This window comes from Chelonoidis abingdonii, chromosome 1, assembly GCF_003597395.2.
Source record: "Chelonoidis abingdonii isolate Lonesome George chromosome 1, CheloAbing_2.0, whole genome shotgun sequence".
NCBI lineage: Eukaryota > Metazoa > Chordata > Testudines > Testudinidae > Chelonoidis > Chelonoidis abingdonii.
The window spans coordinates 48,908,104-48,932,043 of NC_133769.1; the positions used below are offsets into that span (position 1 = coordinate 48,908,104).

Genomic DNA, 23,940 nt, shown 5'->3' on the forward strand with positions numbered 1-23,940 from the left:
GGTGGGCCGGACCCCTCACGCCTTCCTCGGCACCACGCTAGGACGCTCTGCGGATGGGGGGCAGGGCGAGGCAGAGCCGTGGGTCCACTCGGGGTCCCCTATCCCAGCTTTCCGTCGCCGGCAGCGGCTGGACGAGCCCCGGCTCTGCCGGCTGCCCTCGCTCGGCCCTGGCGCGCAGGGGGTTAAGGGCTGCCGCGGGCGGGCTGGCGGGTGCGGCCCGGCAGGGAGGGGGTTAAGTGCCTGGCTGCTGCGGAGGTTGCCACTCGGCTCCGCGGCTTGCTTGGAGTCGGATCTGCAGCCGCTCCAGCGGGAAGATGGCGACGGAGGAAACGAGCGGGCAGTCCGGCTCCGGCGGCCAGGAGGAACTGGCGGGAACGGTAACCAGGCTGCGGGGACAGGGCGACAGTGGGGGCTCAGACCCGGCCGAGGCGGCTCGGCTGAGGGGTGCTCCGCGGTGCTACCAGCGGGGGCGTGGAGCCGCCGCAGCTCCCCGAGGCAGTTACCCGCCCTCGAGCGGGGTGCCCGGGCTGTAGCGGTCCGTGCTCTGCTCGCGGGCGCCGGGCGGGGGTTGCGCGGCTCCTGTTGTGGGAGGGAGCCGGCGGCGCGGGGCTGGGGAGCCGCTGTGTCCCGGAGCCGGGTGCGCGGGCCGGCTGCTGCTCCCTACGGCCAGGTCCTAGAGTCGAGGTTTTCGGACCAGGCGGACTCGCATCTTGGGGGGTTCTCAGAGGGCTGCGGCTTGCGCGTTTTGTGGCTGGACCCAGAGCCTGCCTGAGGCAAAGGAGCGTGGTGGGTGGGCGAGAGCGGGACGCGGAGCTTGATGCCAAGGCAGAGTCATTTGCCTTGCTTCAGACGCTTTCAATAGGAAAGAATTGTCCCTGCTCAAAGAGCCAAGCCGGAGCTTTCCTTTCATGCTGACATAAGCTATATCGGGGTTAAAAATCCCCAAATGACAGGCAGCTTTGGCGTCTTCTCTCTCTAGTTATGCTGATCAGTCTAACACGGCTAGACTGATTTTGCTGCTGTGGCTGTTTCTCTTGGTTTTCTAATAAACTGAAATCTATGGACTCAGTTTCTAGGGCATATGCCTGGGGATTTTAAACCTGTAACTCCTGTTCGTACAAATAAGAATTGTATGGCTAAATTTACAATTAATTTGTACCCCTAAAAGTTGTAAACAACATTAAATTTTCACTATGAAAAAATGTATTGCTTAGCATATCAAAGCCTTTACGTTTTCACTTTTTTTATTAGATCCCTTGAGGTCATTGACCCAACACTAGAAAAGAGCATGGTTTTCTGTGAAACTGCTCACAACATTGTCTATTAAATATTCCTTACATGGTTTTAATATCTTGCTGTATTTGTTTTTCAAATGAAAAAACTTTATGGACTCCATCCTAGGATTTGAATGGTGCTTTTGAAAATAATTTGCAAGATGAAAGTCCATAATTAAGTAGTGTGTCAAACCAGTCTACCTATTTTCAAATTAATATCCATAAAACTTTTCTGAATTGATACTGGCATAGTACTGAGTCCTTTAAAGGGAACTTAAATTTAACTCAAGTTTATAGCTCTTAACTTTAAATGTAAAATCTAAGACTAGTACAACACTACTAAAATTTCTACAATAGCATTCAAATGTTCCAGTGAAAATTGTTTTTAAACAATTAAACTTTGTTTAAATACTGCAACATTAAGAGGCTCAAAATGATGATAAAGAAGCGTGTAACTAGCTTCATTAATTTTAATCGATTAAGCTGCCAAATGCAAAAAAGTAAACGCTATAGTGATAAGTAAACATTTTTAAATATTATTGGTTTTAGAAATGTCAAGTAATTTTAAATAACATAGGCAAACACTTGTTCAAGCATTGGTATATTTAGCCATCTAAATAAATACTGAGCAAAACTCAGGCCAGATACTTTGATTCCTAAATACTGTTTTAGTAGCCTAACCATGGGCATCCATTTAGTGAAAACTCTTATTTTTAATTTGCCAGTTATCCTTCAGATGTTTAAATTCCTTGTCCTTTGTTTTTCCTCAAACTATATTATAAACTTTGTATTTATGACTATGCTTCAGTTACTTGTAGCTCAATCCAAAATAATTCTCCAATAGAACAAAACTGCTGTGTGTGTGGAAATATATTGGAGTGTGTAGTTTTTTAAAAGGGCCTCTATAAGTAAAATTATTAGTTCTCTTCTAAATAAAAAAAGAGATCATGGTTTCTAGGTTATTGCCAGGAAACAGGATTAATTAATAGCTTGAAATTCAGCAAGACTTCCAGTGGAGTTTTTTAAATTTAGTTTAATGTTTTGTTTGGCGGTTGGAATCTTGAAAGCACAGACAATGCAATGAATGATTTAGAGCGCGTGATAGTAGTTATACAGTAGTGTTTTTCTATACTTAAATAGCATCTAATACTGTCAACAGTTCTGCTAGACTACTCTTCACTTTTGTAGGTATTTGATGCTAAATAGTTATCCTGATGTCTCAGTACAACATTGAAAAAATAATTTTTATCTTCTGGCAGATTGTTCTTGGAAAACTTACAGAATAGTATGGAAAAAATGGTCCTACTTTTTTATTGTCCAAGGAATTTGACTGAAAGAGTGAAATATTTTTTTAATGTGCTGTAGTTAGGAATGAAGCCAACATTCTTGTCATTCTGAGGTGTGTTTTTTTTCTTTTCCCCTGATCTAAGTGCTGCAGCTGGTATGCCAAAAAACCCCCAAACCTGGGTCTACACATTGTTGTCATGGTAATAATGACAGTAGAACACTGGGGGGAAGAGTGTATCTGAGTCTGTTCTCCTACCTGTGTACCAGGAATGACTGTGGTAAAGTCAGTGGAGTTGCATGAGCATAAAGCCATTGTCATTTAGAATAGAATGTGGCAATGGTTTTAAAAAGATTAAAATACCCTGGGATGACTTGCATCTTTATGATACCGACTGGTGATGATTGTATTGTCAAATGTATCAAGCCTTTTTGCTGATATTTTGGGGGCAGCAACCTGCAGTACCAGGAAAGCTGGCTTGACAGATGTGGTGGTCTAACGGTATGTTTAAAGAGGACAGCGTGCAAAGCCTGTATTTTTATAACTGCTCTGTTTGTTAACATTACCAGTAAAATATTGCTCTTTCGGTTGTGGTGGACTAGCAACTGTGGAAATGGTAATCCACAGTTTGGCTAAATGTGGGAACTCTTTGTAAAGCTCTGCATAAAGTACATATAGAATGGAGTATTGACATGATTGAAGTCTGTGGGAGTTTTGCTGCTCATGTCAACAGATCCACAGTTTCCCCAATAGTGTTAAGTGCAGTTCTACAAAGATCAGTCTTCATTATGGCTCCTTAATATATGTCTTCTTTCAGTAACTCTGTATTGTTCCTGATTTAATAACAGGAACTCCCTAGAATCACAGGAAAGAGTCTTAGATGGTTGTATGATATTTTAGACCCACAACTGATAAGGAAAGCTCAAGGTACCACCATCAACAACTAAAACCCCCCCTATGGTCAGAAAGGTTAAGGACAATAAGAAGGAATCTTTTAAATATATTGGGAACAAACTAAATCTTAGCAGTGGTCTAGGTCTGATACTGGACAGACATGGTAAAGTTATCAGTCATGATGCATAAAAAGCTAAATATTATGTCTTTGTAAAGAAGCAGGATGATGTATTCATATCTTACTGATGTAATAGAAAGAATTTCATTAAGCTGTAACTAGTGAGAATGTTAAATATTAAAGTGACTATTAAAGTTAAACATTTTTGAATCTGCAGGATTGCATATCTCTTAACTAAGAGTGGTAAAAATTGGCTGAGGAGCTCTCTGAGCCATTAGTGTTGTGTGTGGGTGGTTTAAGAAAACCACAAAACTTGTAACACAATGGAAGTTCCAAGAGGACTAGGAAAACTAATGTTGCAGCAATATTTTGAAAAGGTAAATGAGATGACCCAGGAAACTATAGATCGATTAACTTGACATTGATTCCCAGCAAAATCAAGGGAGGATTGATATGGGATGCTATTGATAAAGAATTAAGACAATAGCATTTATGCTAATCTACATTTTTATGGAAAATAGGTCTTGTTAAACTTTAATCGGATCACAAGAATGGTTGGTGTAGGTAACTGTGACATAATATACTTAGCCTTCTGAAAGGCATTTGTCTCAGTCTCACATGATATTCTTAGATATTTAAAAAAGCAATATATAAAATACAGCCTCGGTTAAATGGATCAAAAATGGATAGATCACAAAGTAATTGTAAATGGGGAAACATCACGGTATTGGAGTATTTCTGGGGGGTCTGATAGGGGTCTGTTCTTGACTCCATGCTATCTAATATCTTTAACTATAATTTGGAAGAAAATATGCAGTAATTCAAGGGAAAATTTCCAGAAGACTTAGTACTAAATAATGACCTGGATAGATTAGTTATCCAGACTGACCTGGCTCACTTTAAAAGCTTACCTCATTTGAAGCATGTTTTAACACCACCAAATGCAACAGTATAATATAGGAACAAAGAATGCAGATCATACTTCTGAGATAACTGTATCCTGCAAAATAGTGACTCTGAAAGTGACCTATGGGTCTTGGTAGATAACCAGCTGAACATGAGCTCCCAATACAATGCTGTTGCTTAGGGGGAAGATATGATTCGTGGATACATAAGCAGGCAAATGTCAAGTAGGAGTAGGGAGTGGTAATACCTTTGTACACCACATTAGTGAGACCATTACTGGCATAATGTGTCCAGTTGTGGTGATAACACTTAGAAGATGCTGAGAAATTGGAAAGCAATTGGAAAAGAGCTACAAACATGCCTTGTAGAGAGAGACTAAAGAAGCTCAATCTACTTACCTTATCCACGAGAAGGTAAAGTGACGATTTGATCAGTTTACAAGTATCTACATGGAGAAGAAATTTCTAATGGTAGAGGGATCTTTTAATCTAGCTTTAGAAGACATAATGAGATCCAGTGGTTGAAGGCTGAAGCTAGAAAAAATTCATACAGATGCTCCCCGACTTATGCAAGGTATTCCAGAACGGAACACTTGCGTAAGTCGGAAATAGGGTGACCAGACAGCAAGTGTGAAAAATCGGGACCGGGGTGGGTGGGTAATAGGAGCATATATAAGAGAGAGACTCAAAAATCAAGATTGTCCCTATAAAAGCAGGACATCTGGTCACCCTAATAGGAAATGTATACCTGACCCTTGCACCAGAAAAACAAACTATTTCTGGCTTACAGATTTTTTTTCCTGTAAGCGCGGATTTGCGTAAGTTGCGTTTGCATAACGTGGGGAGTGTCTGTACAAGAAATAAGGCACATTCTTAACAGTGAGGGTAATTGACTAATGGAAAAACCTGGGAATGTGTTGAAGTCTCAGTCACTTGAAGTCTTTAAATAAAGACTGGATATCTTTCTTTAATGAAAGCTATAGCTCAAACAGAAGTTATGATCTTGATCCAAAAACTGGAGAAAGATTCTTTGGTCTGTTTTTAGTCAGGAGATCAGACTAGAGGATCATCATAATGGTCCCTCTTGTCTTTAAAATCTGTGAATTAAAATTAAGCATACGTGTAGGTGTTTTCAGAATTGAGCCTTACGTGCACTTTGTTTTATATCATGTTGGTAGTATGAATTAAAAATTTAGAGCTGGTTGGAAAAATGTAGAGAATTTCTCACGAAGAAATTCTATAACTTTCCACTGAAACATAGAATTTTTGATATTTCCATCACTAAATTTGTCAAACTTTTTTTATTTTGGGGGGCCTGCCTTCTCCTCCCCCCAAAATGGAAATTTTGAAAGATTTAAAACAGTTGTAAAAGTAAGGCTGAGACTACCTTTGAGCAGGAGGTTGGACTAGATGAACTCCTGAGGTCCATTCCAACTCTGATATTCTGATACCATCTGCCAGGCAAATTAGATAACTGAAACCTCCAATAACTGCAGAAACAGAACACAGGGTAACTTTAAACACTTGTAACTGTTCTAGATCTAATCATGTAGTGTTTGCTTTAGAAATTACTTATTTTTAATGTAACTTTTGGTGACAAATTGGATTAGCATTGCGTGTAAACATGGTCATTAAAGAATAGTTTCATAAAAATGTTTCTCAGTTATGAGAACATCTTTGGTTACATGGGTAGTTTAAGATAAATCTTTCTGTTGTTTTGCATTTTTTTGGCTTTGATTTATTGAAAATACATACTTCAATCTCTGTGCACATTATAAAACACAAATTTGTTTACCTGCCTTGTCCCTCTAATCAATTTAGTCAGTGGCTTTTTCCTTAAAAACACACCAAAACCAATCCTCCAGTATTTGACTTAAGCAAAAGTACGAATGAGCAAATAAACCCTGGAAAATTAAACTCAGGCTGTGGGACACTGAAAGACTTAAACTTGCTTAATTTTGTGCACTGAGTGGTTGACTGTAGAGCTGTCAATTAATTGCAGTTAACTTGTGATTAACTCAAAATATTTTTGGATGTTTTGTACATTTCCAAATACATTGACTTCAATTACAACACAGAATACAAAGTGTACAGTGCTCACTTTATATTTATTTCAAATACTTGCACTGTAAAAAACAAATAGTATTTCAATTCACCTAATATCAGTACTGTAGTGCAATCTCTATCACAAAAATTGAACTTACAAATGTCAAATTATATACAAAAAATAACTCTATTCAAAAAATTAAGCAATTTGACATTTGTAAGTTCTGCATTCATGATAGACTGCATTACTGTACTGATATTAGGTGAACTGAAAATACTGTTTCTTTACAGTATATTGTCAAATTTGCAAAGTGAGTACTGTACACTTTATATTCTGTGTTGTAATTGAAATCAGTATATTTGGAAATGTAGAAAAAATCCAAAAATATTTAAATGGTATTGTAGTATTTAACAGTGCAATTAATGAAATTATTTTTAATTGCTTGACAGTCCTAGTTGACTGCAGTGGGATTCCTCACTGTGTATATGGTTAAGTACACACATAAATATCTGCAGGATCAGTGTCTCAGTATTTAGCAGACTGATGAATAAGGAAGCAAATTCCACAGTTAGGCTCCCTCTGGTTTTTTCTAGTCTCACAGAACTCAGATTTTGCTTGTTAGCAAGAGCCTTCCAGCTGATCTGAAGTGAGCACTTGAACTCTGTTTCTGGGTCACCTGCTCCTCCCTCAAAACATCTCTGGAGTAAAGTGCCACCAGTGCCTGTCCAACACCACCTCCTCCCTAAATTAATTCAGGATTTCAGAATGTCCTTCTCTCTGACCAGCATCCATCAGTTTCAGGTGATGGGGAGAAGCACTAGGGTCCTCTTCATATGTCATAACTAGGGCCCTACCAAAATCATGGTCCATTTCGGTCAATTTCATGGTTCTAGGATTTTAAAAATAATTTCATAATTTCAGCTATTTAAATCTGAAATTTCACTGTTGTAATTGTAGGGTTCCTGACCCAAAAAAGGATTTGTGTGTGTGGGGGGGAGGGAGAGCGCTACCCGTACTTCTGTGCTGCTGGTGGTGGCGGTGCTGCCATCAGAGCTGAGCACCTGGCCAACAAGCAGTGCTCTCCAGCTGCCCAGCTCTGAAGGCAGTGAAGTAAGGGTGGAATACTGACACCCTGTCATAAACAGATAGTAAAGGGTTAACAAGTCCAGTAAACCTGGCTAACACCTGACCAGAGGACCAATCAGGAGACAAGATACTTTCAAATCTCCGTGGGGGGAAGTCTTTGTTTTGTGCTGCTTTCTTTGTTCTCTGTTCTCTCTGGGTTCTGAGAGGGACCAGACATGTAAGCAGATATCTCCAAGTTTCTGAAACAGCCTCTTCTGTTCAATTTAGTAAGTACCGGTTAGAAAGACAGTTTAGTCTTTTTGTTTGTTTTCTTTATTTGCAAATGTGTATTTGCTGGAAAGATTGTATCTCTGTTGCTGCACTTGATTTGTGCTGGGGGGAGGATTCTCCCTGGTTCTATAAGCTGAAGACCTGTAACATTTTCCATCTTGATTACAGAGACTTTTACTTTTTTCTTTCTTTTATTAAAGCTTTTCTTTTTAAGAACCTGATGTTTTTTTTTTTTTTTTTTTTTGGTTATCTTGTGTCAGACCCAAGGGAGGGAGTCTGCACTCACCAGGGAATTGGTGGGAGGAAAGAGAGAAGGGGGGAAGGAAAAACCTGATTTCTCTCAGTGTTAAGATTAGTCTCTCTCTCAGGGAGAGTCTGGAGGGGGAGAGAAGGGGGAAGGTGATTTCCTCTCTGTTTTAAGATTCAAGGAGTTGAATCACAGGGATCTCCACAGTTACCCAGGGAGGGAGAATCTGAGAGGAAGAAAGGAGTGGGGAATGGTTTATTTCCCTTTGTTGTGGGACCCAAGGGATTTTGGGTCTTGGGGTCCCCAGGGAAGGGTTTGGGGGCCAGAAAGTGCCCCAAAACACTATTTTTTGGGTGGTGGCAGCTCTATCATTTCTAAGTGAGTAAGTTTAGGGGGGTTCCTGCTGGTACCCCATCTTTTGGACACTAAGATTCAGAGTGGGGGTTCATACCATGACACCCCCCACCCCTGCAATACCCTTGTGACCCCGCCCTCAATACCCTCTTGGGTCAGGACCCCCAATTTGAGAAACGCTGGCCTCCCTGTAAAATCTGTATAGTACAGGGTAAAAGCACCCAAAACACCAGATTTTAGAGTCCGTGACGCATTTTTTTTTTCATGGCCATGTATTTGATAGGGCCCTATATACAATAGGAAATAAGGCTAGTAGCTCCTAACCAAACACTCCTCTGTGGATGAAAGGAAAATCAAAGATTCTGATTAGAGCTTCTAATTTTGTTTGACTGTTGGTAGTGCTTCTGCCTTGATCTATGAAGATGCAGGTTAGCAGTTAAGTTGTACTAATGTTGGCAGTGGGAACCCAGCAAATTGGGTGAGGCTGAGCTAATTAATTGTGTGGCTTAATGACTCTATCAGCTGCTAGGCAACGCTAGCTTTTTGCAGAATTGGATTTTAAAAAATGACATGGCATCCTAGAACACTCAGATTGCATCTGAACAGACTTCTTACAAATTTAGTTTGAGGCAGAGGAATAAAAAATTTTCCTGTGTGTTTAGGTCTTGTATGCTCAATTTCACCCTGGAGCAACCTATTCATACATCTCTGTTGTAAAACCAGTATGTTGGAATGGCGGTTACAGGCTCAGTGCTAGAAGTATTGTAATTAAGTCTCAGAGGACACATGAGTAGAGAGCCACTAATGTAGAATATATTGGCTGGCACAAAAACAAACTGTTGTCCTGTTGATTATAATGCCCAATGGTCAAGGCTCAGTATATTAGGGAAGTTGCCTTTTCAGCCTGAAAGGCAATATTCTCACTAAGCAATTTTATTTGTATTAGTACAATCATTCACAAATCAGAGAAGCAACTGTACTGCTTGCTCCCTGCCTGCTCAACTCCTTCCCTTTTATTTTCTCAATGCTTCCAATTTCTCCACCTTCTCCTGCCCACTTCTTGCCTATCTTTATAAACAGAGGCAGGATTGTGCTTATAGGTATATAATTGCTCAGGTAACTGCAACAGATACTCTGAGGCAAAACAAGAACCTAAGCAAGTCTGTTATGGTGAAGACATCCTGCTTCCAGGAAGTGGCAGGTAGGGAAATGTGTGGGAGTTAGTTGATAATAGGATATTTTTTTTAAAAAAATCCTATTATACCAACATGAGGTAATTGGGAAAATGCATGGATTTATTTGTCCAGTCAAGTAGCCCTGGCGTGGCCAACTGGATTGCATGCTGGCCATTGAGGGGTGTAGAATATTGTACATGAATATGTTGAGTGGATGGCCCACTTCTTTAATAATAAAGAAGACAAAGTCAAGAGTACTGTTACAGATCTGGTGCGATACTGTATAATTACATGAATCTTTTCTGTAAAGAGATGCAATTAATTAGGTCAAGCAATTTTCTTATTTTATAAATCCAAAGCCAGGGAATACTTCCCCCCACCCTCCAAATATCATCTGAGCTGCTTTTTCTCTTGCACCACTTGCATCTTTTTTTAAACTTCAAACTCCAAAAATTGTACAAGCTGCTTTTGCCAATTCTAAATTTTTTTAAATAGTTCAAATGTAAAATATAACCATATAAATCAGTGGTTCTCAAACTTTTGTGCTGGTCACCCTTTCACATAGCAAGCCTCTGAATGAGACAACCCCTCCCCCCAATTGTGTATTTAAAAAAAAAAGTTTAACACCATTATAAATGCTGGATGCAAAGGGAGGTTTGGGTGCAGACTTACAGCTCATGGACCCCCCCCATATACTAACTTCACAACCCCCTGAGCGGTCCCGAACCCCTGATATAAAACATACTGTACTTTGTATCTGTTGTCCTATTGGAAATTCAGACTTCAATTATCAAGAAAAACTTGACTGGCCAGTAGTCAAATATAGTAAAGAAGATAAGGATTTTTAATCCTTAATCATCTCCTTCCTCTAAGAATAAAAAAGCTTTCAGAATAAAATACTGCAGAAAATTACTTAAGAAATAGGTTCTGGCTCTCTTTGCTTGTGTATTATTGTAGCTAAACTTAATTTAATATGACCAGCTGACCCTGTTAACCACCCATTGCTGCTATCATGTTATGCTCTTGTTCATGTCATGAAAGAATTTACTTTTTTAAAAAAAGTGCATCACCTGATCAGGTCCCCATTTAAAATGCTCATAATTGCATCCTTGGTGTTGAATAGATGTCTCAGGTTATTATTGGTGGGATAAGAAACTTTTCACATCTCTGGCTCAACTCTGGTCAAGGACTAGGCTGGATTAAAAAAAATCATTTAATTTTTTTTAAATTTCAAATTGACAAATCAAGGTCTAACTCTTAAAATTTCTTAATCTATTTAAATATACAAATTATTAAGTAGTACATTTGCTGCCAAGCTTTAAAATAACCCAAACCACAGAACTGTTAGAAGTCACTGGCTAAGCAACTGGAATCAGAGTTTGTTGAAATGCTAAACTGGCTTTTGACATCAGTAGCCTCTTCTGCAAGAGTATATTTTTTCAGTTTATTCAACTAGTTCAGTACAGTGCATTAGACACTGTAAGTTAAGAAACCAACTGGAAATTGAACAAGCAGGGAAAACTTGTTTTTAATTCATAAATTGGAAAAGAAAAAACTGGGGAGGGATATCTACCTGAAACAATCAGTACAATTCACTAACTACAGATACTTTATTTAATGTATGTTTGTTTTAAATGCAAAAGGTTTTGTTAAACCTTTTGACAAATATATTATGTATCTGGTTGTTTTATTAAATGTATACACATTTTTAACTGACTTTGAATTTCCATCCAAATAGACTTGGCACATATCATAAGTAAAAATAAATTCAACACTGATCATTTTCTAAATAACACATGTACACTTATTCAGATATGGAATCTTAATTGAGCTATATAAATTTTTTAAAATACATAGATGCATTATATCCTCTTGGATAGTTTGAAGCTACATTTTGCTTAGTGTAAAGGCTGTATTTAGTTGCAAATCAACAAGTTTTAATAGTTACCAACCAATACAAATAAACCTTTCCTTAGAAAAATAACTAAAGTACAAATGCAAAAACATACCGTAGTTGAAATCAACTATTTAAATCAAGGTTTTCTGCTTGCTGGTTTAAATCATGATTAAAATTGGTGATTTTAAACAGCTTTAATTTAAATCAATCCAGCTTGTCAAGGTTCCTAGTAACTAAAAGTCTTTACCAATGATGTGCTGCCAATATATTAACGGGGAACTTTCACATACTTCACCTCTTGACTGGGGTGGCCAACCTGAGCCTGAGAAGGAGCCAGAATTTACCAATGTACGTGGCTAAAGAGCCACACTTATACATCAGCAGCCCCCATTAGGCCCAGCCCCCATTAGGCCCAACCCCCAGCACCTCCTGCCTGCCAGCAGCCCTGCTGATTAGCACTCCCGCTCCCTCCCCTTGCTTCCTGTCAGCCGCAGTCAGCTGTTTTGCAGTGTACAGGAGGCTCTGAGATGGAATGGGGAGGAGTAAGGGTGCAGCAGGCTCAGGGGAAGGGGCAGGGGCCTTGAGGTAAGGGGTGGAGTGGAGGTGGGGCCTGCGGTTGAGCAGTGGAAAGTTGGCAGCTGTAGCTCCAGCCCCAGAGTCAGCACCTATGCAAGGAGCTGCATATTAACTTCTGAAGAGCCGCATGTGGCTCTGGAGCCACAGGTTGGCCACCCATGCTCTTGATAGTGAATTCTGGTCTGGAGGAGACCACTCTACCTGCACTGTCCCCTAGTGGCTGCATCCCCTTCCTCCTTTGGCTATGCTTATCAGAAATACCCTCATGCAGTGGTCTGTACATGTGGCCAGTAGCACATTCATGTTTTCAGAAGAGTGTGGTGGGCGCCAACAGTTTTTCAAGGCTTATTTTGTATTTGTACATTAAATAATACGAAAAACATCATATTTAATAAACACATGAATCCGGAGAGAAGAGAAAAGCTGCGAGCACAGAACACCAGCGCCTGCAGCCTGCAACCCTGGAGTTATCTGTCCCTAGCAGGTGCAGGGCCATGGCTTCTCTCTGGCTTAAGCCGCGGCCCCGCACCTGCCAGGGACCAAGAACACTGGTGCCTGCAGCCCTGGAGTTATCTGTCCCCGTCAAGTGTGGGGCCATGGCTTCTCCCCCCTGCTGGGCACTAGGCGGGCACACACAAATGCTCTAGTGGGTGCCATGGTGCCCATGGGCACCACATTGGGGACCACTGCCCTAATGGGCTTGGAGAGAAAATATGGTGTACAGAAGAAAGATGGTCTTGTAGTTAAAACACTAGATGAGGTCTTAAAATATCAGGGTTGAGTTTCTGGCTCTGCCATATGGACTTCTGAACAAACCACTTTAATTTCTTCCTTAATTTCCTATCTGTAAAATGGAGACAAGAATATTTCCCTACCTCACAGGGCTGCTATAAGATTAAATGGTGTTTCAGAAGTGCTCAGATGTAGGTCATAGAAGAAGGAATATAGGGGAGGTATTGCTGGCTGCGAAGCTGAATTAGATATAGGAGAGTGTGAAAGGAGGGGAATTTTACTGCTGGAAGGGAGGAAAGTAGAGGCAGTATACTAGTATTGATGATCTGTGTAATGTGCTCTTTTACTACAGTGAGTACTATAGAGTAGGGGTTCTCAACTTTTTTTTTCTTTGAGGCCTCCCCTGACATGCTATTTAAAAACTCCATGGCCCAGTTGTGCCACAGCTGACTTTCTTCATATAAAAGCCAGGGCTAGCACTGAGGGGTAGCAAACAGGGCAATTGCCTGGGGCCCCATGCCATTGGAGCACCAGAAAGGCTGCTTCTGCTGTAGCTTCTGGGTGGCGAGGCTCAGAGCCCTGGGCTTCAGTCCTCTGCAGTGGGGCTTTTGGCTTTCTGCCCTGGGCCTCAGCGAGTTTAACACTGGTTCTATTTGGCATCCCCACCAGGGGCGCTGGACCTCTGGCTGAGAACAACTGCTGTAGAGAGTTTTAAAAGTTTGGTATCAGGGGGGTAGCCGTGTTAGTCTGGATCTGTAAAAGCAGCAAAGAATCCTGTGGCACCTTATAACCAAAAACATCTGTTAGTCTATAAGGTGCCACAGGATTCTTTGCTGCCTTTAAAAGAAGTTGTGAGAGAGGTTTCTTTTGCATGTGAGAGAAGCTTTTGGCCACTTGGCATGAGAGCAGCTAAGGATGGGGTAGTTCTGGGAAAGGTTGGGAACTTTTTCTAACCTCCAGTGCACAGTTCTGCATTTAGCTTGACCTGAATGTGGAACAGCAAGAACAAAACAAAGGGCATTTAAAATGAAGGGTTTCAAATGTGTATTCTACCACTTTTTTTTTACTGGTATTTACATATCAAGGCTATTCATTGGTCTATTTGAAGAGTGTTGATGGATTCAATCGCTGTTGCAGAAATCACTAAAACTAATAAGAATTATAGCCCTGTTCACTGGTTTCAGAGTAGCAGCTGTGTTAGTCTGTATTTGCAAAAAGAACAAGAGTACTTGCGGGACCTTAGAGACTAACCAATTTGTTTCAGCATGAGCTTTCGTGAGCTACACCTCCATTCTCCAGATGCACAGAATGGAACACACAGACAGGAGATATTTATACATACAGAGAACATGAAAAAGATGGAAGTATGCATCCCAACAGGAAGAGTCTAATCAATTGAGATGAGCTATCGTCAGCAGGGGGGGAAAAAAACGAAGTCCCCCTGCTGACGATAGCTCATCTCAATTGATTAGACTCTTCCTGTTGGGATGCATACTTCCATCTTTTTCATGTTCTCTGTATGTATAAATATCTCCTGTCTGTGTGTTCCATTCTGTGCATCTGGAGAATGGAGGTGTAGCTCACGAAAGCTCATGCTGAAATAAATGTTAGCCCTGTTCACTCTCTCTCAAAGGCTGATGCATGTTGGCTAAGCAGCCTGGAGAAGCTTGCCCTGATGTTTTACGTGCACAGATACATAAGGCTCTGGCCTGCAAGTTCTTTTCACCTGAACTCACTTCACATGGGGAGTGGGAGGGGGACACACCAAGTATCTCAAAATGACAAATTCAAAAACAGAACAAGCAAAGTAATGATAGCTGAAACCAAAGAACTGGAGGTTGGTGTGCGTCATGCACTAATTCCTTAACACAACCTCCATGTCATAAGATACTGTTGTCACTGGCCTAAACTTCACTTTCATTGGGTTTTGAGGTTCTGCTTTCTGAAAATCAAGCCCTTCTAGGGTTTGGCAACTTGGACACCCATAAATTGAGGTATCCATAATCACTAATCACTTTGAAGACTTAATCTAGTGGTATCTTTCTTTCCGCCTAAGGACTATGTACATTTCTCACATCTATTTTCTCCTGTGGAAGGAGCATCCCCCAACTTTCAGATCAGAGTAACCTTGCCCTTTTTATTGCTTTTCAAGACTAGCTATAATGAGGGCTTACAGAATTGACCCCGTGCTTATCAGCTACACTTATGCCCACATGTTCACTCCCTAACACTAGGTTCCTCTGAATGTTTCAGCTACAACAGTAATGGTGTTTTGGGCAACTTTTTGCTTCCTTTCCCATCCTGGGGCAAATAGCTCATCTGCTCTATTTCCATTTTGAGAAAGCAGTAGTATCTTTTGGGCCAGTTTGCTATCAGTTTTTCCTTAAAAAAAACAAAAACAAAAAAAACAGGAGTACAACTTTTGTTCATCTCCTGGTCTTGCTGCCTCCTTGAATGGAAATAGCCAGCAGTTCTAGTGGCTGTGTCCCTTGGCCACTACAAATTCCTACTCCTCATGGACTAGTGAGTGTCTGCAAGTCACGTCCATAATAACTGACTGAAAACAGCTCTGTTAAAAGGCTAACTGAAAGTGGACTTGCGCAGTACTGTTCAAATTTATATAGTGGGGTTGGTTGAAAAGAGCATAGTGCTTCACTGCTGTGGAGTTTGTACCTGTCTAAGGTGTTAATATTGTTCTATGATACTCTTTGGCAGGGGTCCCCAGCCCAGTGCCCGAGTCCTGGCCAGTGGTCGAGCATCCACCGAAACGCTGCCAAAATTTGGTGGCATTTCAGTGACGACACCTCTCAATGATGCTGCTTGCCACTGACAAACGGCATCATTGAGAGGCATCGCCACCCAAATTCGGTGGCATTTTGGTGGATGCTTGACTGCCACCATAGTCCTTCATCTGGCGCCCGACAGACCAGAAGGTTGGGAACCACTGCTCTATGGCTTAGTTAGAGGCATCCAGGAGAGTTCCTCTCTCCCTGGGTGCATCATAATACTTGAGCTTAGCTGAAATATTAAAGTTAACAGGAGTAAGAAAACAGAAATTGCCATACCAGATCAAACCAGTGCTCAAGTTTAATACCCCTTTTCCTGATTATCAGCTCCTTTTGTAAAATTCTCTAAATTATGGAATAACTTCTTCTTTGGGAAAGTTTGTCTAAGGTTGGGAAGAATCAATAGCTGGTTTACACACTGAAACGTGAGGACTTATTCCCCATGCAGAAATTTATTTTACTATATAACTGTGGATGATATCTTTATCTTATCAAAGTCTAGTCCTGTTTTTGTATTCAGCTGGCTGCTTTGTTTCAATGGTGTCTTTTGGCAATGAGTTCCACAAGCTAATTGTGGGGTTTAAAACATAAAAGTATTTCCTCTAATTGATTTTTTTTTTTTTAAATTTAGTATCTTTCAATTTCATTTTAATGCCCTTTTGCTCCTTTTTTTTGGAGGAAGGGGAATAGAATTTCCTGTCTTTTGTTTTTGTTTGTTTGTTTTTTTACCTTGTCTGTATTGTGCAGTTTTCACCCATATCATGTCTCCTTTTATTAATCAGCACTCTAAACAATTATTTCAGCATCTACTCACACAAATTTTACATGCATTTTTAATTGCATTTGTTGCCTGTCTTTTATTAGATGGGGTGACCAGTACTTGATTTATCCATGGGCTGTTGGGCAACTTTTAGTGGCAGGATCTTAACTGTGGAATTAAATTTCTCTTGTTGATCTGAAAGTGCTCTTTTTCACCTTTAGGGCAGGCCTCATCTGTTCACAGAAGCTTTTCTGTGGTTGGGAGTGTTTCGGTTTGCCTACCCTACTAGTCTTCCCCTCCCCCCCCTTTTGTGAACTTGATTTTAACTTTTCTTTTTGTGTAATTGCCCTGAGACACTGCATATGGAATCATTTAATAAGATGAAAAATAGTTTTATTTTGCAGACTTTTAGTTGACAGTGTGAAGCCCCAAGACAGCTAAAATACAAATGCTTAACTTTGACTGAATTTGACTTCAGTGGGACTACCTTTGCCTAAAGTTAAGCACATGCATAAGTCTTTGCAGGAGTTGGCCCTTTGAAGAAAAATGGTTTTGAAAACAGCGTGTACTGGTAAACTCCTCACACTTCATCTTAAATAAAAAGGGGTAAAACTACTTGAAACTCACCTTGACCCTGATTGTCACAATTCAGATCATGTCAAATCTTTACAACACAATAATAAACCTTAGAAAAATATCGTCTGGTGGAAATGCTGACAGAAACTAGCACTCTCGTGCCCTTTCTTTTTTGTTTTTGCTTTGCGGTTTTATCTTAGTTTCCCTCTTCAACATACCTGCATTTAAATAGTGTATTCTTTAATCAGTTGTACTTCTCTTACAGAAAAGAGAGTTTGATGTGGATAATCTGAGCAAGCCAGAACTGCGGATGCTCCTTAGTGTAATGGAAGGGGAACTAGAAGCACGGGATCTTGTAATTGAAACCTTGAGGGTAAGTTACTGTTTTAGATATCCTCCACCTCCCCTCCCCCTGCCCTGTTTTAAGCATGGTTTGTAACACTTTCCTAGGCCTGGCCTACACTGGGGGGGAATCAATGCAAGTTATGCAACTTTAGCTATGTTATTCACATAGCTAAAGTTGACGTATTTAGACCTACTCACCGCGGTGTCTTCACTGCGGTGAGTCGACTGCTGCTGCTCCCCCATTGACTGTGCCTGAGCTAGGGTGACCAGACGTCTTGATAAAATTGGGACAGTCCTGATTTTGAGAAGTTTGTCCTGAAGTACGGTCAGGATACCATTTGTCCCAATATTTTGTTTCGGGCTTTTTTTGTTCCACTCACCCATCCAGCGGGTCCCTCAGTTGCTGACGGTCTCTGGCGGCATTTTGGTGGTGGGTGCTTCTGTCTTTGGCAGCAAGACTTATTACCCTCCGCCGAAGACAGTCAGACTGAAGGACCCTCCGCTGAAGAGCCAGATGGGTGAGTGTAACAATTAAAAAGGTGCCACCCTGATATTTTACAGTTAGAATCTAGTCACCCTAGCCTGCGCCTCTCATGGCGGTGGAGTACAGGAGTCTATGGAAGAGTGCTCGGGGATCGCTTTATCACGTCTAGATGCGATAAATCGACTCCTGCTGGACTGATTGCTGCCCACCGATCTGGCGGGTAGTGTAGATGTACCTTTGGTAAAAAGGTATAAATTGTGATGTGTAGGGCTCTTTACCACTTAGCCAAGAAAACATTTTGAGAGTGCTAGGGTCTGAAGAGCTAATCTGTCTTTGTTCCCAAACCACCATAATAAAATATACAGTACACCGCTACCTCGATATAAAGCTACCAGGTATAACAAATTTGGATACAACGTGGTAAAGCAGTGCTCTGGGGGGCACAGGGCTGCTCACTCCAGTGGACCAAGCAAGTTCAATATAACATGGTTTCACCTATAATGTGGTAAGATTTTTTTTTTTTTTTTTTGGCTCCCAAGGACAGTGTTATATCAAGGTAGAGGTGTAATTGAATTTGGAATTTGAAATGGTAGAGCAGAGGTAGGCAACCTGTGGCACATGTGCCAAAGGCGGCACACGAGCTAATTTTCAGTGGCTCTCACTGCCCTGGTCCTGGCCACCACTCCAGAGGACTCTGTATTTTAATTTAATTTTAAATGAAGCTTCTGAAACATTTAAAAAACCTTATTTACTTTACATACAATAGTTTAGTTATATATTACAGACTTATAGAAAGAGACCTTCTAAAAATGTTAATGTATTGCTGGCATACTAAACCTTAAATTAAAGTGAATAAATGAAGACTCGGTGCAGCACTTCTGAAAGGTTGCTGACCCCTGGGGTAGAGCATGGGGTAAATAGCAAAATAATGGAATTTAAAGAGAATGTTGTTACATCATACTCCATTTGCAATAGTTGGGAATAATTTTAAAGGGCTGTCTATCACAGTTAATTCAAGTGATTAACTCAAAACAAATTAACTTAATTAAATGAATCACAGCTTTTCACACTGTTAAGCAATAATACCAATTTAAATTTATTAAATATTTTTGGGTAGATTTCTACGTTTTTCAAATATTGATTTAAATTACAACACAGAATATAGTGTACAGTGCTCACTTAATTATTCTGATTACAAATATTCGCAGTGTAAAAATTTCTTTACTGTTGAAATAATTAATCAAAATAATGAAGTGAACACTGTAAATTTTGTATTGTTGTAATTTAAATCAATATATTTGAATGTAGACAATGTCCACAAATATTTAAATTAGTGGTATTCTGTTTTTGTTTAACAATGCAATTAAAACCTATTCATTTATTTTTTAATTTCATGACTAATCACAAATTTAAAAAATATATTAAATTCAATCCAGTCTTCATTTGTTTCAGCAGTCTCGATGTTTGAATGTAACAAATGTTTAGTGGGCATTGCCAGTTTTCTGAAGTGGGAGTGGAGATGAAATGGAAAGGTCATGTCAATTTAGAAACGGGTGTATGCTAGGATTTTTTTAAACCCTGGGACCCTGTTTTGTTTAGGGCCTCATTGTGCAAGGTGCTCTGCAAACACACATTAGTGCATGTTTCCTACCTCAGTCTAAGGACAGAGCTGGCTGGAAACCGTAGACAAACTTTGATCCTCATCTGATGAATATATAACTTTAAAAATGTTCATTAATGCAAGAAAATGTAATGAAGAATATCAAAATACACCTCTAGTAACAAAATAAAGATCTTTATAAATTGCTTCAATTTATAGCAAAAGTAGAGTTGGCTAGATATCAGCAAATGTACATCCTTTAAGGTCTTCTAAAGAGACCACCCAATGTAGTGGAGTATGCGTCATGTTAGAGGGGTGTGTGATGTGTATATAATGGTTATCAGGTACTGCAATAACACTTTCAACTGTAATGTCACACTATGATACCTGTCTTAATTTTTTAAGAATTTCTTTAGGCTTTCGACCACTTGCTATAAGTGGAGCTGTCTAAATAGCTGTTACTGATATACCTATATGAATAACTATCAAGTGCCTGGACATGGCCTTTCTTTTATGAAATACAATTTTAATTTTTAATGGCAATAGAACACTAGAGACAATATGTTTCTAGAGTATTACTGCACTGTGGAATACTTTAGTCTGGGATGTTGAGGTGCATGCACTCCCAGAAATGCACTGCCTTGTTTTGTCTCGCTGTCTTATTTCAGATCTTGTGCTTTGACTGCCAAGTTAAGGTAAACTGAAAATAAAGAAGTGCAAATAGGATATTTTAGCCCTTTCTCATACACATTCATAGGCAGTTGACTCTACTGCTCAGAGTATTGTAATGGTACACATGCCAGCAACACACATTGGCTATATTACACTAGTGTACAACATAGAATCATAGAAACATAAGGCTAGACGGGACCTCAAGAGGTCATCAAGTGCAACTCCCTGTGCTGAGGGGAGGACTATGTAAACCTAGATCATCTGACAGGCGTTTTATTTAACCTATTAAAAATCTCCAACGATGGGAATTCCACAGCCTCCCTTCAAAACTTATTCCAGTGCTTAACTATCCTGCAGTTTAAGCCAATTATTTCTTGTCCTACCATCAGAGGACATGAAGAGCAATAGATCACCATCCTTTTTGTAACAGTCTTCAAATATGCTAAGGGCTGTCAGCTCCTCCCCTCCCCCCATCCCTGCTCCCCACCAGATTTTTCTCAAGATTAAACATGGTAAAAGGGTGTAAAATCTGGGCGTAGGTCAGGTTTTCTAAACTGTTCATCATTTTTTGTCACTCTCCTCTGGACTCCCTCTCCAGTTTGTCCACATCTTTCAAAAAGTATGGTACCCAAAACTGGACACAGTACTTCAGGTGAGGCCTCCCCAGCGTCGAGTAGAGTGGGACAATTACCCCCTGTGTTTTACGTCTGACACTCCTGCTAACACAGCCCAGAATGAAATTAGTCTTTTTTTTTTTTTTTTTTGCAACTGCATTACATTTTTGACTCATTCAGTATGTTGTTCACTATAACCCCCAGATCCTTTTCAGCAGTACTGCTGCCTAGCCAGTTATTCCCCGTTTTGGGTGTGCATTTGATTTTTTTTTCCTTCCTAAGTGTAATACTTGTCTTTTAATCTACAATTTCTCAAAGTCACTGTGAATAGTAATCTTGTTCTCCAAGGTGATAGAAACCTTAGCAGGTTAGTGTCATTGCAGATTTTATAAGCATCCTCTCCACTCCATTATCCAAGTCATTAATGAAAATATCAAATAGTACCAGAATCAGGACACCCAATGGGGCCTCACTAGATATGTCCTCCAATATAACTACAAACCATTGATTACTCTTTGAGTACTGTGTCTCAACCAGTTTTGCACCCACCTCACAGGCATTTTCCTTAGACCACATTTCCCTAGTTTGCGTATGAGAAGGTCAAGTGGGATTATGTCAAAAGCCTTATTAAAATCAAGATGTATCACATCCACAGCTTTCCCCCATCCACTGGTTGGTTTGTCATGATTTATTCTTGATCAATACATGCTGGCTACTTTTTATAACTCTCTATTATGCTCTAGGTGTTTACAAATTGATTGTTTAATAATTGCATCAGTATCTGTTCACGTATTGAAGTTAGCTTGACTGCTTTCTGATTCCCGAGGCCCTCTCTGTTCCCTTTTTAAAGATAGGTATTATATTTTGAGACTTCACCTGTCCTTCCATGAGTTTTCAAAGATCATCACTGTTTCCAAGATCAGCTAGTTACTATTTGCCACAGGGTGTATGGTTTTTTATCAGGCCTTGCTGACTTGAATACATCTAACTTATCTAAATACTCTAAACCAGCGGTAGGCAACCTTTGGCACAAGTGCCGAAGATGGCACACAAGCTGACTTTCAGTGGTACTCATGCTGCCCAGGTCCTGGCCGCTGGTCTGGGGTGCTCTGCATTTTAGTTTAGTTTTTTAAATGAATCTTCTTAAACATTTTAAAAACTTGTATTTACTTTACATACAACAATAGTTTAGTTACATATTATAGACTTATAGAAAGAGACCTTCTAAAAATGTTAATGTATTACTGGCACACGAAACCTTAAATTAGAGTGCATAAATGAAGACTCGGCACAGCACTTCCAGGAGGTTACCAACCCCTGCTCTAATCTGTTCTTTCCCTATTTTGGCTTGCGTTCTTTGCCCTTATTGATGATGGTGATGATTGTGCTGAGTATCTGGTTGCCATTAACTTTTTTCAGTGAAGACTGAAGCAAAATAGGCATTAAACATCTCATCCTTCTTGATGCCATCAATTAGTAACTCTTTGCTCCCTAAGATGAGGACCTACAATTTGCTTTTTCTCAAGTATTTAAGGAACCTCCTTCTTATTGCCTCTTATGATGTCTCTTGCTAGATTTCAACTTGTATTCTCTTAGCCTTTTTGATTTTTGTCCCTACATACTCATCCTTGGCAATTTGTCTGTTTCCACTGTTTGTCAATTCTTTTTTTTTTTTTTTTTTTTTTCATTGAGACTTTGGAAGAAGAAATCATTTCTAAGAAGGTTAAGCTTGTAATAATTGCAAAATCTCTAAATTATTCATGAACCGGAATTTTTTTTTTTTTTTTTTTTTTTTTTTTTTTCAGGTCATTGTAGAGATAGCGATGGAGTCGTATTGTGTTCTTCCGCTCTATCTTTTGCATTGGGATAGTTTGTTCTGTCTTTTAATATTGTCTCTTTTGAGAAACTGTTAGCATACCTTTCATTTTCTTTTCATGAGACCTTTTTGTACCCGTTCTATCTTTGTGTAAGGACAATGGACTTAAAAAAAAAACAAAAAAACTTTTTCTTTTATTTTCTTTCCTTAGAAGAATAATCTAGCATTTCATCATCACTTTCACCAAATTTGTTCTCAACCTTCAGATTCACAACCAGTGCCTCCTTGTTAGTTAGAATTAGGCTTAAAATGTTTTCCCTCAATTACTTCCTCCACTTTCTGTAACAAAAGATTGTCTGCACTGCATTCCAAGAACTTATATAGGATGTTTTGTGTCTTGCCATATTACTTTTCCAACAGATGTCTGGATAGTTAGTCTCCCATTACTACCAGGTCTTGTGTTGGACATTTCTGCTGTTGGCTCTAGAAATGCTGCCTCCACCACCTTTGTCCTGATTTGGTGTCTATAGTAAACCCCTGCTATGACATCATCCCTGTTTTGCTGCCCCTTCCCCTCATATTCATTCTCTGACTCACCCACTTCTGGACCTCAAAACAAGTGTATATATTCTTTATGTATAATTCAACACCTCTTCACTTCTCCCCTCCCCCCCCCATTCATGGTCTCCTGAACAAGCTGTACCCCTTTATATCAATATCCCAGTCATGACATTTATCCCACCAAGTCTCTGTAATACCATTTGTCATAACTGGGCTTATGTACTAATACTTCCAGTTCTTCCTGCATATTTCCCAGACCTCTGCCACCTCTATAAAGACATCTAAAATGTTGAGCACATTTCTCCCACTGATTACCCTCTGGTTGCTCCTTTGACCCTATTATAATTTTCCATTTAGCCCCCTGTTAAAGTCACCTTACTTTTAAACTAGATTCAAAAGAGGCAGGTGTCAAAAGCCCACAGGCAAGTATAAAGACCTCCTCACTATGTTAGCAAATTGGTGTCCCAAGATGCTCTTCCTCTTATTGGTCAGATGGACTCTATCTTCCTGGCAGTCCTCCTTCTTAGAACAGTGTCCCATGTTCAAGCAAGCCAAAATCCTCCTGTTGACACCATCTACTCCAGTGCTTCTCAAAGCTGGTCTGCCACTTATGCAGGGTTTGTTTACCTGCTGCGTCCGCAGGTTCAGCTGATCGCAGCTCCCACTGGCCGCGGTTCACGGCTCCAGGCCAATGGGTGCTGCAGGAAGGGTGGCCAGCATGTCCCTTGGCTTGCATTCATCTCCAGCATGTGTGTGGATGGAGGATGGGAATGCATAAGCATATGCATTGTACACTAGGGAGTATTAAAATGGCTCAGTATAGTACAGTTCTGGGAGGGACAAAGTGCAAGTACCCAGGCACCTGT

General features: G+C 40.2%; 1 protein-coding gene across 1 annotated transcript in view; it reads left to right on the forward strand.

Moving 5' to 3' along the window:
• The first annotated feature begins 263 nt into the window (after positions 1–263).
• The window catches only part of CTTNBP2 (cortactin binding protein 2), a 186,801-nt gene continuing 163,124 nt past the window's right edge, over positions 264–23,940 (forward strand). The window contains 2 exon segments of the mRNA XM_075065458.1: positions 264–377; positions 17,248–17,355. Coding sequence (XP_074921559.1) covers positions 315–377; positions 17,248–17,355 — 171 coding nt within the window. The 5' untranslated portion in view covers positions 264–314.